At 43.1% G+C, this 12,277-nt stretch overlaps 1 protein-coding gene across 9 annotated transcripts in view; it reads left to right on the top strand.

The window, feature by feature from the left end:
• Window positions 1-12,277, top strand: part of LOC139558812 (CUGBP Elav-like family member 3) — a 60,470-nt gene that overhangs the window by 12,560 nt on the left and 35,633 nt on the right. For all 9 annotated transcript variants that reach the window (XM_071374271.1, XM_071374272.1, XM_071374268.1 and 6 more), the window contains exons 3-9: window positions 3,514-3,662; window positions 3,829-3,881; window positions 4,140-4,266; window positions 4,595-4,770; window positions 6,456-6,801; window positions 7,640-7,870; window positions 10,669-10,845. In XM_071374271.1, the coding sequence (XP_071230372.1) occupies window positions 3,514-3,662; window positions 3,829-3,881; window positions 4,140-4,266; window positions 4,595-4,770; window positions 6,456-6,801; window positions 7,640-7,870; window positions 10,669-10,845 (1,259 nt within the window). The remainder of the gene's footprint in view (window positions 1-3,513; window positions 3,663-3,828; window positions 3,882-4,139; window positions 4,267-4,594; window positions 4,771-6,455; window positions 6,802-7,639; window positions 7,871-10,668; window positions 10,846-12,277) is intronic.

The following is a 12,277-nucleotide window of genomic DNA, read 5'->3' as shown; positions in this document are numbered from 1 at the left end:
AAGATCTCTTGGGAGTCCTGTTTCCAGAAAACTTGCATAAACACAGTGTTATAATGTAGGCCTACCTGTAAGGGTAACTTGGGGTACTTCTCACAGAAAGCGGTTCATGTCCAAAAACATTCCCCCAAAACTTTCCCTGTTTGCCACTACTCTTGCTCTTCTAAAAATGTAATCTGTCTCATCAAAATTTAAGTCACTCTCCCAAAAATGATTTAGGAGTAGGGTGGTGGTTTACCCCAAGTTACTCTACAATAGGCGTGTTACATTTAGCCCCCCTCTCCCCTATGCACTCGAAATGAATTGCAGAGCGATAATGTGCTTAACCATGCTGTTGCTATAAACTCCAGGTTTACAATAGTGCAGTTCGAGGATATTTAGGAGTTGAGAAAAAAGTAGGAATGAAAAGCTGTTTTCCCTGCGACAGCAAGAATTGTTGTGCATTGACTGCTTGTTAGCATGCCTGTTAACCTCCCTATGGCAGTCGTAACTTGAATGCTCCTCAAATAATTTTAAATTGCTGCAATAAAAACACAGATCCTGTACCTATGGGAAAACTTCAGCCCGGAAGCCACACGGTCAGAGCTAACGTCTACAATGTTTTTGTTTGTCCACCATACAAGTCAATGACCGTGTCCCAAATGTCTTCATATTCCCTTTTTATATAGTGCACTACTAAACCAGGGCCCATTGAGCTCTGATAAAAAGTAGAGCACTATACACGCAGTTTATTAGGTAAACCATCCCGTTCACAAAAATTAATCACTCCTTCAGACCGTGAGTCACGTGGCCGTGGCTTGCTATATAAAGCAGGCAGACAAGTATTGACAGTGTTTAGGGCAGGCCTGAGCAAGTATTTTCCATGGAGGACCACATTAGAATATATTTTTGCCGTCGCGGGCCGGAATCATATTACAGGATTATACATGTGTATGACTGTTGACAGACATATCTACTGTAAATCACATCCAGATATGCTACTTATTTTACTTTTTTAACATGCACAGAAATAAACCACATCCGTGTTCTCCTTTTTGGTAGGTATTTTCATTATTATACATGCAAGGAATATATACATACGTATATATATACACGGAGGGAAAAGTACACTGCATTCAGCACCACGGACAGAACTCTTGTTAATGGGTATGCACAAAAACAAAGAGCGCTCAACATTCCATTTAAACTACTCAATCAGTGTGAGGAGTGAAGTCTTTGATGGGCATTGACTAGATAGATAGAGCAGTGAAGTCCGGTATAGTTTCTGACGTCGCTATACGCAGGATTTCTGAAAGGTGAGAGTCAGTAAGAGATGATCTGTGACTTGTTATATTTCATCACTGAAAATGTCTGTTCACATACATGGGTTGACCCAAATAGTACAAACATCCTCTGAGCATGACTTCTAATCTTTGGAACTTTTGTTCGAGAGATGCATAGAACCTCGTCAGCGACATTGTTTTGAATAGTTCTCCAATCACTGCATCAGACTGAAGATTGATAAGCTCAAGTTGCAGGTCAGTGGGAGTGTTATCCACATTGAAGGTGAAGGGAGAGGAAACCAACAGCATGTCATTTTCCAACACTTTGGAATCCTCAAAATGACGAGAACTCACCGTTCAAAGCACGCAGCAGCGATGTATTCTTCTCCTGCTGGTCATCTGATAGGGAACAGACTAGTAGTGTCGGAAGGTGGGTGAGATTGTTGGCTTCTACTTGGCGGGTCAGGAGGAGTAATTTTCCCTTGAAGACTTTGACAAGGCTGTACATCTGATGTGCAAAAAGGCCCTTCTCTTATAGTTTGGAATTCAGTTCATTCATGAGGGCCATGATGTCCACGGTGAAAGCAAAATCAGCCAACCATGTTTTATCTTGCAGTTGAGGGAGAACCACATTTTCCTTTCATTTGCAAAAACTCAGCAATCTCCGGCTTCAGGTCCCACACCCTTTTAAGCACCTTCCCCAACTCAGCCATCTCACCTTTTTGTGGTAGGGGAGATCTGCATGACCCGACTGTTGGAAGAGACAGTGAGTCAAACTGCCTGTGGTTTAAAGATTTTGCTCTTATGAAGTTTACCACTTTAGTGACTGTATCCACAACATGGCTCATTTTCAGAACACATTTACAGAGCACCTCCTGATGAATAATGCAATGCAGGAAAATAATTTTGTGATCTGGGTTCAGCTCAGCTACTTGATCTTGTATCCTTTTCAAAAGGCCAACGTTTTTTCCTGTGAAGTTTGGGCACCCATCAGTGGTCACACAGAATAACTTTTCAAAAGTCAGTCCCAGCTTTGCCCCATACTTATCCTCCAATAAATCTTTCCCTGTGGTTGTGCTCTTCATTGACTGCAGTAAAATGAGCTCCTCCGTAATTTCAAAGTCTGGGGTTATGCCTCGTAAGAATATCAACAACTGTGCCGTGTCATGTACATCACTGCTCTCATCCAAGGCCAAGGAGAAACAGGTGAAATCCTTTACCTTGTCTTTCAACTGTTGTTCCATATTCTCTGCAATGTCCTCAACACGCTTATCACTGTTAGTCTTGACAGGGAAACATTTTCAAACAGCTCTTTCTTGTCGGGGCAAAGTATTGCTGCAGAGTCAAACATTATTTAATTAATTCGCCCTCAGTGACTGGCTTGCTATGTTTAGCAATTTTGTGGGGCAGTACATAGCTAGCTCTCGCAATTCCGTCGTTTGCTGAATGCAGTTTTGTGAGAAGTCCTTGCTGCTTTTGCAACTGAGAAAGCAACTCTTTCGATGCACTTGCCCTCTGCTCAGAAGACATAATCCTATATTTCTCTGCATGATTTGTCTGGAGGTGTCTAGACAAGTTTTAGTCTTTCAAGACAGCGATGCTCTCTTCATACACTTAGCACACAGCTTTCCCTGATACCTCAAATAAATATTTCGATGTCCACTCTTGCTGAAACACCCTACATTCATTGTCTACTTCCCTTTTCTTTGAAATCTTTGAAAAACTAATTTTTGCGCTATTTCTAGATGGTTACTATTTGTAACTGTTACGTGTGTATCAGCCCGTCAGTCACTGTCTGTCCTCGTGCAGTTATATATACTTGTCTTTTAAAATAAATGTCCCACAAGTGGTGGGAGTTAAATCATTACACAAAGGCGAGTATTCATTGGACTTTTGAATAACACATACGTCGCAGCATATCTCAACATTGATGCTGACCAATCCCAATAAAGCATCTTTGGTATGAGAATAGAACGGGCTGTTTGCAGCATGGATGTACCACCGTCAAATCTGCCACAACTGCGTAATGCTATTCCTCCCTACACCTTGTAGAGTTAATGCCTCAAAGAATTTGGGCTGTTCTGGAGGCCAAGGTGGTTCCGACACAGTACTAGATGGGTGTACCGACTACCTAATAAACTGAAAACGGAGTGTATAAGAAAAAAGGTTTGATCTGCTGGCCAGGGCTACTCTGTCACTATACACATCAGTGCAATGTCAGTGATGACCTTCTCTGTCTCCTCCTGTCCTGCAGTAATGTCGGAGACTCTAAGGTGATGAAGTCGGTGGACAGGATATTAACCATCTGGGAGGAGAGGAGTGTGTACACAGAGCAGCTTATAGCTGAGCTGAGGTCCAGTCTTGTCAAAGAAGAGTCACCTGCTGCTGTAGAGACGCCTAAAGGTGAGTAAATCTGTGCCGAACATGTACCACCAGCGGAGTTCACTGTGGTATACTGCTTCTTTTGAATATCATGAAGTATCTTTCAAAATTGCACAAATGTCATGTTTATTGTTGTGCAGTTCAATGCTTGTGTGTGTTAACTTAGTAATTTCTTATGTAATTTCAGCTCCAGTCAACCCTAAGGCTGCTCTTCAATCTAAGATTGTAGCCGAATTTGTCGTAAGTGTCTACGACCCACTGTTCAGGATAGATTATATTTTCTGTTCTGTTGAGGTTTTCTTTTTTTTAATCCATCTCAATTGTGTATTCAGAAAATTTCAACTGCATATCCTCTTGATACCAAAACATACCAAATGAACTAACTACTGTACTATGAGAACTGTAAATACTTAAAGTAAATGTTTGTACTCCAAAGCTACTATGTTGAAATTGACCATGACTATTGTGGTGTGACTCTCTGACTGTCCTGTCATGCAGCCCCAGGCTTTCATCGATCACCTCTCTAAGTACCACAGCTCTGTGGAGGAGGTGTCACTGAAGGAGAAACAGCTGGCAGCCATGAGGGTGGATGTTTGCAGCACCGAGGCCCTCAAGAGACTGAAAGGTAACAATAGCCAAAGGTTTTAAGGTTAACACACAACCTGCTGCAAAGTTATCCATGAGCATTGATGCTGTTTGTCCCAAATTGCACCCTAATCACTATTTAATGCACAACTTTTGACCAGGGCCCACATCCTCCTGAAATGTTGTCAATGAGCATTGGCCCAGTAACTGGAAAAGGCACGAGGCATCTCTTTCAGATCTGAAAGAAAAAGACCTTGATCCCTGTCTGGCCACTCTAGTCTAGGAGGAGATAACAGTAGTTTTTAGACTGACCACGGTTGTGTGTTTGTTTTCTTTCATTTCTCTCTCTAAATCAACTACCCATTCAGATAAGGCAGGAGGAAAGAGGCACTCCAAGGACTTTGAGGATGGCAGTGCGAAGTTAAAGGAGTTTGTTTCCTTCCTTGACCGGCAGATCAAAGGAGGGCCCCCTCTGTTGGATGTTCTTGGCAACGCAGATATTTTCTACGAGATGCAGTATAAGGAGGTCAAGATAGTTGCCAATGTGAGTAGCTGAATCAAATCAATCAAAAGTATTTATAAAACCCTTTTTACATCATTAGAAGTCAAAGTGCTTATAGAAACCCATCCTAAAACTCCAAACGGCAACAATGCAGATGTAGAAGCACGGTGGCTAGGAAAAACTCCCTAGAAAGGCAGGAACCTAGTAAAAGAAAGGAACCAGGCTCTGACCGGTTGCCAGTCCTCTTCTGGCTGTGCCAGGTGGAGATTCTAAGAGTACATGGCCATTAAGGCCAGATAGTTCTTACCCATGTTCATAGATGACTAGCAGGGTCAAATAATAATCAGTTGTCGAGTGGGAACAGTTCAGCACCTCCAGAGTAAATTTCAGTTGGCTTTTCATAGCATTCAGAGTTAGAGACAGCAGGTGCGGTGGAGCGAGCTCGGGATAGAAAGGGAGGTTGAGTGAGCAGGAGAGAGCTTAAGCTCACACAGGACACCAGATAAGCACTGTGGCCCTGTCTGACTATACCCCCGGACAGGGCCAACCAGGCAGGATATAATCCCACCCACTTTGCCAAAGCACCCTCCCCCCACACCACTAGAGGGATATCAACAGACCACCAACTTACTACCCTGAGTCAAGGCTTAGTATAGCCCACGAAGATCTCCTCCACTGCACGAGCCCAAGGGAGCACAAAACCGGACAGGCAGATTGCGTCAGTGACTCAACCCACTCAAGTAGATTATAGCAAAAAAGCCTGGGACGGCATGGTAGAGCACTAGTAAGCCAGTGACTCAGCCCCCATAATAGGGTCAGAGGCAGAGAAACCCGGTGAAGAGGGGAGCCGGCCAGGCAGAGACGGCAAGGGCGGTTCGTCACTCCAGTGCCTTGTCGTTCACCTTCGTACCCCGGGGCCAGACTACACTCAATCATAGGACCTACTGAAGAGATGAGTCGTCAATAAAGACTTAAAGGTCGAGACCGAGTCTGCGTCTCTCACATGGATAGGCAGACCGTTCCATAAAAATGTAGCTCTATAGGCGAAAGCACTGCCTCCAGCTGTTTGCTTAGAAATTCTACGGACTGTGTCTTGTGACCGTAGCATACGTGTAGGTATTTACGGCAGGACCAAATCGGAGAGATGGGTAGGAACAAGTCAAGAATCTAGCAGCCGTATTTAGCACTAAATACACTTCAGTTAGTGCTACCTGGGTAGCTGGAGAGTAGAGCATTTCAGTAGTCTAATATAGAAGTGACAAAAGTATGGATGAGCTTTTCTGCATACTTTTTTGACGACAAGTTTCTGATTTTTGCAGTGTTACGATGATGGGGGAAAAAAGTTGCCCTTGCTATGTTTGTCAAAAGAGAGATCAGGGTCCAGAGTAACGCCAAGGTCCTTCACCGTTTTATTTGAGATGACTGTACTTAAGATTAATTGTCAGATCAAATATCACATCTTAGTTTCTTGGGACCTAGAACTCATTTCTCGTTTGTCTGAGTTTAAAAGTAAAACATTTTCCGCCATCCACTTCCATATGTCTTAAACACGGGCTTCTAGGTAGGAAATTTTGAGGCCTCACCATGAAGTGTACTAGATGGTGTCCTTAATGCCTTCGTATCTGTTGTTGTGAAAGGTTGAAAGATATTTTCTTTGGTTTTAGTGGAGGGCTTTGGCATAGATTTTTTGTGTTCGAGTTGTCTTTTCTTTTTTTTTACTTCTCAAGGCCTACAAGACGTTTGCCAACCGGGTGTCCCACCTCAAGCGTAAGCTGGACAGCCTCAAGGCCACCTTACCAGACCTGGATGAGTCGCCCATTCCCTCGCCCTCGATGGACGCCCCCTCTCCCAATGGCTCAGAGTCCCCGTTCCATGACCTGGCTGACCCAGACTCCGACCTGGATGGCCTGGCCATGGATGATGAGGCGGACATCACTTTAGGGGAAGCACCCAGCCCCCTGTCCTCCCCTGGTGGCTCCCCCAAGCAGGGCTTCACCGTAGGGGAGTCAGACAACCGCGACGTGGAGGACATGGAGCTCTCGGATGAGGAGGCAGAGAACGTCAGTATCATAGGTGAGGGTAATGACATGCGATGCAGAGCATAGATGGGGGGCAGGTGTTAAAGGGACAGGATCTATACTGAACAAAAATATATACGCATCATGCAACAATTTGAAAGATTGTACTGAGTTACAGTTCATAGAAGGAAATCAGTCAATTTAAATAAATACTTTAGGCCCTAATCTATGGATTCCAAATGACTGGGAAGGGATGCAGCCCTGGATGGGCCTGGGAGGGCATAGTCCCACCCACTGGGGAGCCAGGCCCAGCCAATCAGAATACGTTTTTCCCCCCACAAAAGGGCTTTATTACTGACTGAAATACTCCTTGGGCTGGCGTGGTTACACGTGGTCTGCAGTTCTGATGCCGGTTGGACGTACTGCCAAATTCTCTTAAATTATGTTTTGGGCGGCGTATAGTAGAGAAATTAACATTAAATTCTCTGGCAACAGCTCTGATGGACATTCCTGCAGTCAGCATGCCAATTGCATGCTCCCCCGAAACTTGAGACATCTGTGGCCTTGTGTTGTGACAAAACTGCACATTTTAGAGTGGCCTTATATTGTCCCCCAGCATCTTGATATGCCACACCTGTCAGGTGGATGGATTATCTTGGCAAAGGAGAAATGCGCACTAACAGGGATGTGAACACATTTGTGCACAACATTTGAGAGAAATAAGCTTTTTGTACGTATGTAAAATTTCTGGAATCTTTTCAGCTCATGAAACCAACACTTGTTGGGGATATGTTTTTGTTCAGTGTAGTACTTTTATGTGCCTCATTTATACCTGTAAGGCTCTATTGTGTTGCAACTTAGCTGTTTGGATTGAACATTTCCTCTGTTTTCAGTTGAGCAGCGAGTTGAAAGTCCCATCCCATCTCCAGTCCCCATTCCTGTGCCTGTTGTCACACAGCCACCACTGGCCACAGAGGCAAAGTCTGTTCCACAAGCCACACCCTCCCCAGCTCTCGTAACCCCTTTGACCCATGCAACCAACATATCAGTCAACCTCGCCAATGTGGACCTGGGTAAAATTAGCTCTATTCTCAGCAGCATCACATCTGTCATGAAGAAACCAGGTGAGAAACTTCAGCTATTGTAACATCATAAAGGCACTACATGCAGGCAGCCACTGTTGCGTTATCAACACTGCTATTCTGATGGGGCATCATAAAGGCACCATGACATCATCAGCGCTGTTATTCTGATGTTGCGTCATAAAGGAAGCAGTCCTGAGTTGGGGTCAATTCAGAATTTAATTCAATGCAACACTTGATTTAAATTTCCAATATGAATAACTGGATAACACCACTGGAAGCAGAATTTGAATTTAAATTTGAAGTAGAATTGAATTAAACTTTTCACACGTGGGTTACAAATATCTCGTAACGGTCGCCCCAGCGTGAGTTGTTTTATGCACGTGATGTCAGAATGCACCCACTGTTCCAAGATGTGATTGTTACTCAAAAGGACAGTTAACACATGCTGCCTGCTAATTATCTATAGGCTCTGTTTTTAATTTGTCAATTTCAAATTATTTTCTAACATTGTATTTTCGATCAACAGTTTGAATTGAAGTGTGTTCCACCTCATAACAGAAGCCATGCCAATGAGGCCTATTTGTTATATGTACAGTAGTGGTGCATGGTTCAGCTGTTTATTGACCCGCACCTGCCCGCAATTGCTAATAACCCATCCGCAACAGGCCGACTACATGAAAATCTGAGGCCAGCACCCAATCCTAACCACGGAAAATATAGAAATGTGCTTTAGACTGCAGAACCATTTTTGGGACAGGGTGCAGGATTTTGTTTTGCCTGATATGTTAGATATGTTTCTGCTTATAAGTTCTGACATTTTGGAAGGCCTTTTGTTAGTAAAGTTGTCTAATTTAGATAATGTAGCTTCTCTTTTATCATATGTTGCCCTGGAAGACTAAATTAACCATTGCTCAACAGAATGTAATAGATCGATAGAAATGAATACAATAAAGAAAAAACATAGGGATTAGTTATTCTTTGAAAAATGTCTAAATGATGGCATCATGTAGGCCAAACTGTTTGTAAGCTACAGACGATTTTGTGAGGAGACTGCTTTTCAGGATGTCTCATGGTCTGATTAACACCCCTCTAGCTCTTTCATAGTTTCACTGCAGATGCGGAAGTGCGACATAGGCGGATGCAGTGGATTGAGACGGATCCGATGCCAAAAAACATATCTCTAGCATGAATTGCTAGATTTTTATGTGGATGTTTTCAATGCTTATTAATATTAGTGGGGTGTGGATATCGACCTCATGGGGGTTTTATCCTGTGTTCTCCTTTCTAATCTACACCAATTTGAAGTGGATTTAACAACTGACATCAATAAGGCTTCATGGCTTTCACCTGGTCAGTCTGTCATGGAATGAGCTTACACTCCGTGTATATGGAGCAAAATGTTAGAATCGCAATAACAGTATGCAATACATATAGAATTGTGAGAATCGCAATGCATATCGTATCGGCACTTAAGTATCGCGATACTATCGTGAGGTCCCTGGCAATTCCCAGCCCTATTAGCCGCTGACATCATGAACACTGTTATTCTCATAGAGATCCTATAGGTTATCAATAAAAAGCCTCAAGGTGCAGAGCGTTCAATTTGCCTGCTAGGGGCAAGGAGACCCCCAGCTCTGCTAAAACCATTGACGACTGCGTGCTGTTTTCAAGTGATTGTTAAATGCACTATACGTTTCTGATTATTCCGTGCAAAACAATTGCGCACATTTAGCTCTCAGATTTATACAGCAAGTAACTGCCCGCTTTTCATCATCAGTAAACCTCAATTGATCACGTCAGTTCAGATACTTGAGGGTTAGACCTATTTACTATTACATTGTTAAATAACATTTGATGTCACAACACCTTGTGAAGTCCGTTTAAATGAGAAGCCATTATTCTGAGCAGTGGTCACCAACCTTTTCTGAGTCGAGATCACTTTCGCAGTCAAAAAGCAAGCTGAGATCTACGACTCAGATTTATTTTATTTTAAATATGACTTCAAATGTAACATTAATCAAATAAAAACCGTTCTGTAGGAATGCATACATTATCACAGTATTTTGGCTATATGCCTGGCCTGCCAATAATGTTCTTCTCAGACCATATTATATTTCAGAACTCGAGCTTTGATAAGAAAATAGATCAGTTGGTGTAGCACTTGCAAGGCACATCTGAGCATAAATTGAAATGTTCAAGTATTTGCTTTTTTATTTTACTGGACTGATGGTACCTGTATCTGATGGTCATGGTCCTTTCAAGACAACTGAACTCGGGGAAACAACGAGGTCAAATCACGACGTCAGTCATCTTCATGTAGGAAAGTCGCAGCTCTAGAAAGATGCCCGAGTTTCAGACTTGGAATTTCAAGTTGGATGCCTGTTCAAAAATATTTTTCCCAGTTGGATCTCGTTTTTCCCTGAGTTCCCAGTTGCCTTGAAAGCACTGGAATCGGAAGTCGGAGATTTCAAAGTTCCCAGTTTTGAACACGGCATTATTCTCAGCAGAGGGAGGGAGAGTAGGATGAGAGGGAACAGTCTTCCACCTGATGGCAAAACTTGAGTCTCACAGCATCTGCACAAATTCATGTTCATATGACCAGAGAAAGTGAAATATTGCTAATAATAAAAATGCAGGGTGTTCGATACACTTGGCTACTCATTCATTGCAGCTGCAGCTCAAGTGGAAGTAGAGAGAAGCACGTTTAATGTTTTGTAATGGTGTTGAATAAAACTTAGACATGAACTCATAAAACCAGCAGTTTTTTACTGTATTCTTTGACAGTCTCTCTGGTCATGGTTTTAATGAATTTAAATCTATTTTCCTCTTTCCCCTAGGAGTGAGTCCAGGTGGTTCTTTGGTCTCCCCCTCTCCAGCCAAGACCATCCCTCCTGCCCCAGTAACCCCCCAGGTAGCCAGCCCTCTGGCCAGCATCCTGTCCAAAGTGGACATGACTCCTGAGGAGCTCTTCAGTGCACTGTCCGAATCCCAGGGGCAGGCCAGCGGGCTACAGGGTGAGAAACCGTGTGTTAGAGCAAATTTTAAAGAGTAACTGAGCTCATCGTTTAGCTCATTAAGAAAAACGAGATATCAGTCCTGGTGGTGTGGTTCGATGTGTGTTATCGTACCCTGTCAGTTACTGGTGTTAGTCGCTCTTGAAACACTGTAGCAACAACAGCTATTATTCTACCACTTCCTCCAAATAGTCATACGAAAGAAATGTTATTAATTTAGACTTTTTTGCAGAGGATGTTTTAGTCGCACAATTTCAAAGAATTTACTGAGTTAGTTCATATGAGGAAATATGTCAATTTAAATTAATTAATTAGGTCATCTATGGACGTCACATGACTGGGAATACAGATATGCATATGTTGGTCACAAATACTTTTTAAAAAATGGCGGAAACTGGAACACGCTTTTATACACCTTTTTGATCCAGAGCATCCCAAACAAGCTCAATGGTGACATGTCTGAGTATGCAGGCCATGGAAGAACTGGGACTTTTTTAGCTTCCATGAATTGTGTACAGATCCTTACGACATGGGGCCATGCATTATCATGCTGGTGATGGCGGTGGATGAATGGCACGATAATGGGCCTGAGGATCTCGTCATGGTGTCTTTGTGCATTCAAATTGCCATCGAAGGTGAACATTTGCCCACTCTAGTCGGTTAGGACGCCGAACTGCAGTCAGGTCAAGACCCTGGTGAGGATGACGAGCACACAGACGAGCTTCCCTGAGACGATTTGTGCAGAAATTCTTCGGTTTTGCAAATCTGCGGCTGGTCTAAAAAGATCCCGCAGGTGAAGAAGCCAGAGGTGGAGGTCCTGGGCTGCTGTGGTTAAACGTCTGCAGTTGTGAGGCCGGTTGGACATACTGCCAAATTCTCTAAAATGGCGTCGGAGGCGTCTTCTGTTAGAGAAATTAACATTCAATTCTCTGGCAACCGCTCTGGTGAACATTCCTGAAGTCAGCATGACAATTGCACACTCACTCAAGTTGAGACATCTGGCATTGTGTTGTGATAAAACTGCTCATTTTAGAGTGGCTTTTTATTGTCCCCAGCAGAAGGTGCACCTGTGTAATGATCATTGTTTAATAAGCTACTTGATATGCCACACTTGTCAGGTGGCTGGATTATCTTGGCAAAGGAGAAATGCTCACTAACAGGGATATCAAGAAATTTGTGCACAACATTCGAGAGAAATAACCTTTCTGTGCATATGGAACATTTCTGGCATCTTTTATTACAGCTCATGAAACACTTTACATGTTGCGTTTTATATTTTTGTTAAGTGTAACTTTGGCGACGTGTTGTCTTATGTACACTAGTCTGAGGCACTGTGTAATGTGGGCAAGTCTGTCTATCTTTTATGGGGAGGATACAGCACAATCCGCATAACTGTTTGTCCATGCATGACAATTTTCCTTAGCCGTAACAA

Source organism: Salvelinus alpinus, chromosome 29 (genome assembly GCF_045679555.1).
Source record: "Salvelinus alpinus chromosome 29, SLU_Salpinus.1, whole genome shotgun sequence".
In the NCBI taxonomy this organism is placed as follows: domain Eukaryota; kingdom Metazoa; phylum Chordata; class Actinopteri; order Salmoniformes; family Salmonidae; genus Salvelinus; species Salvelinus alpinus.
This window is presented reverse-complemented; position numbering and strand designations above follow the sequence as displayed.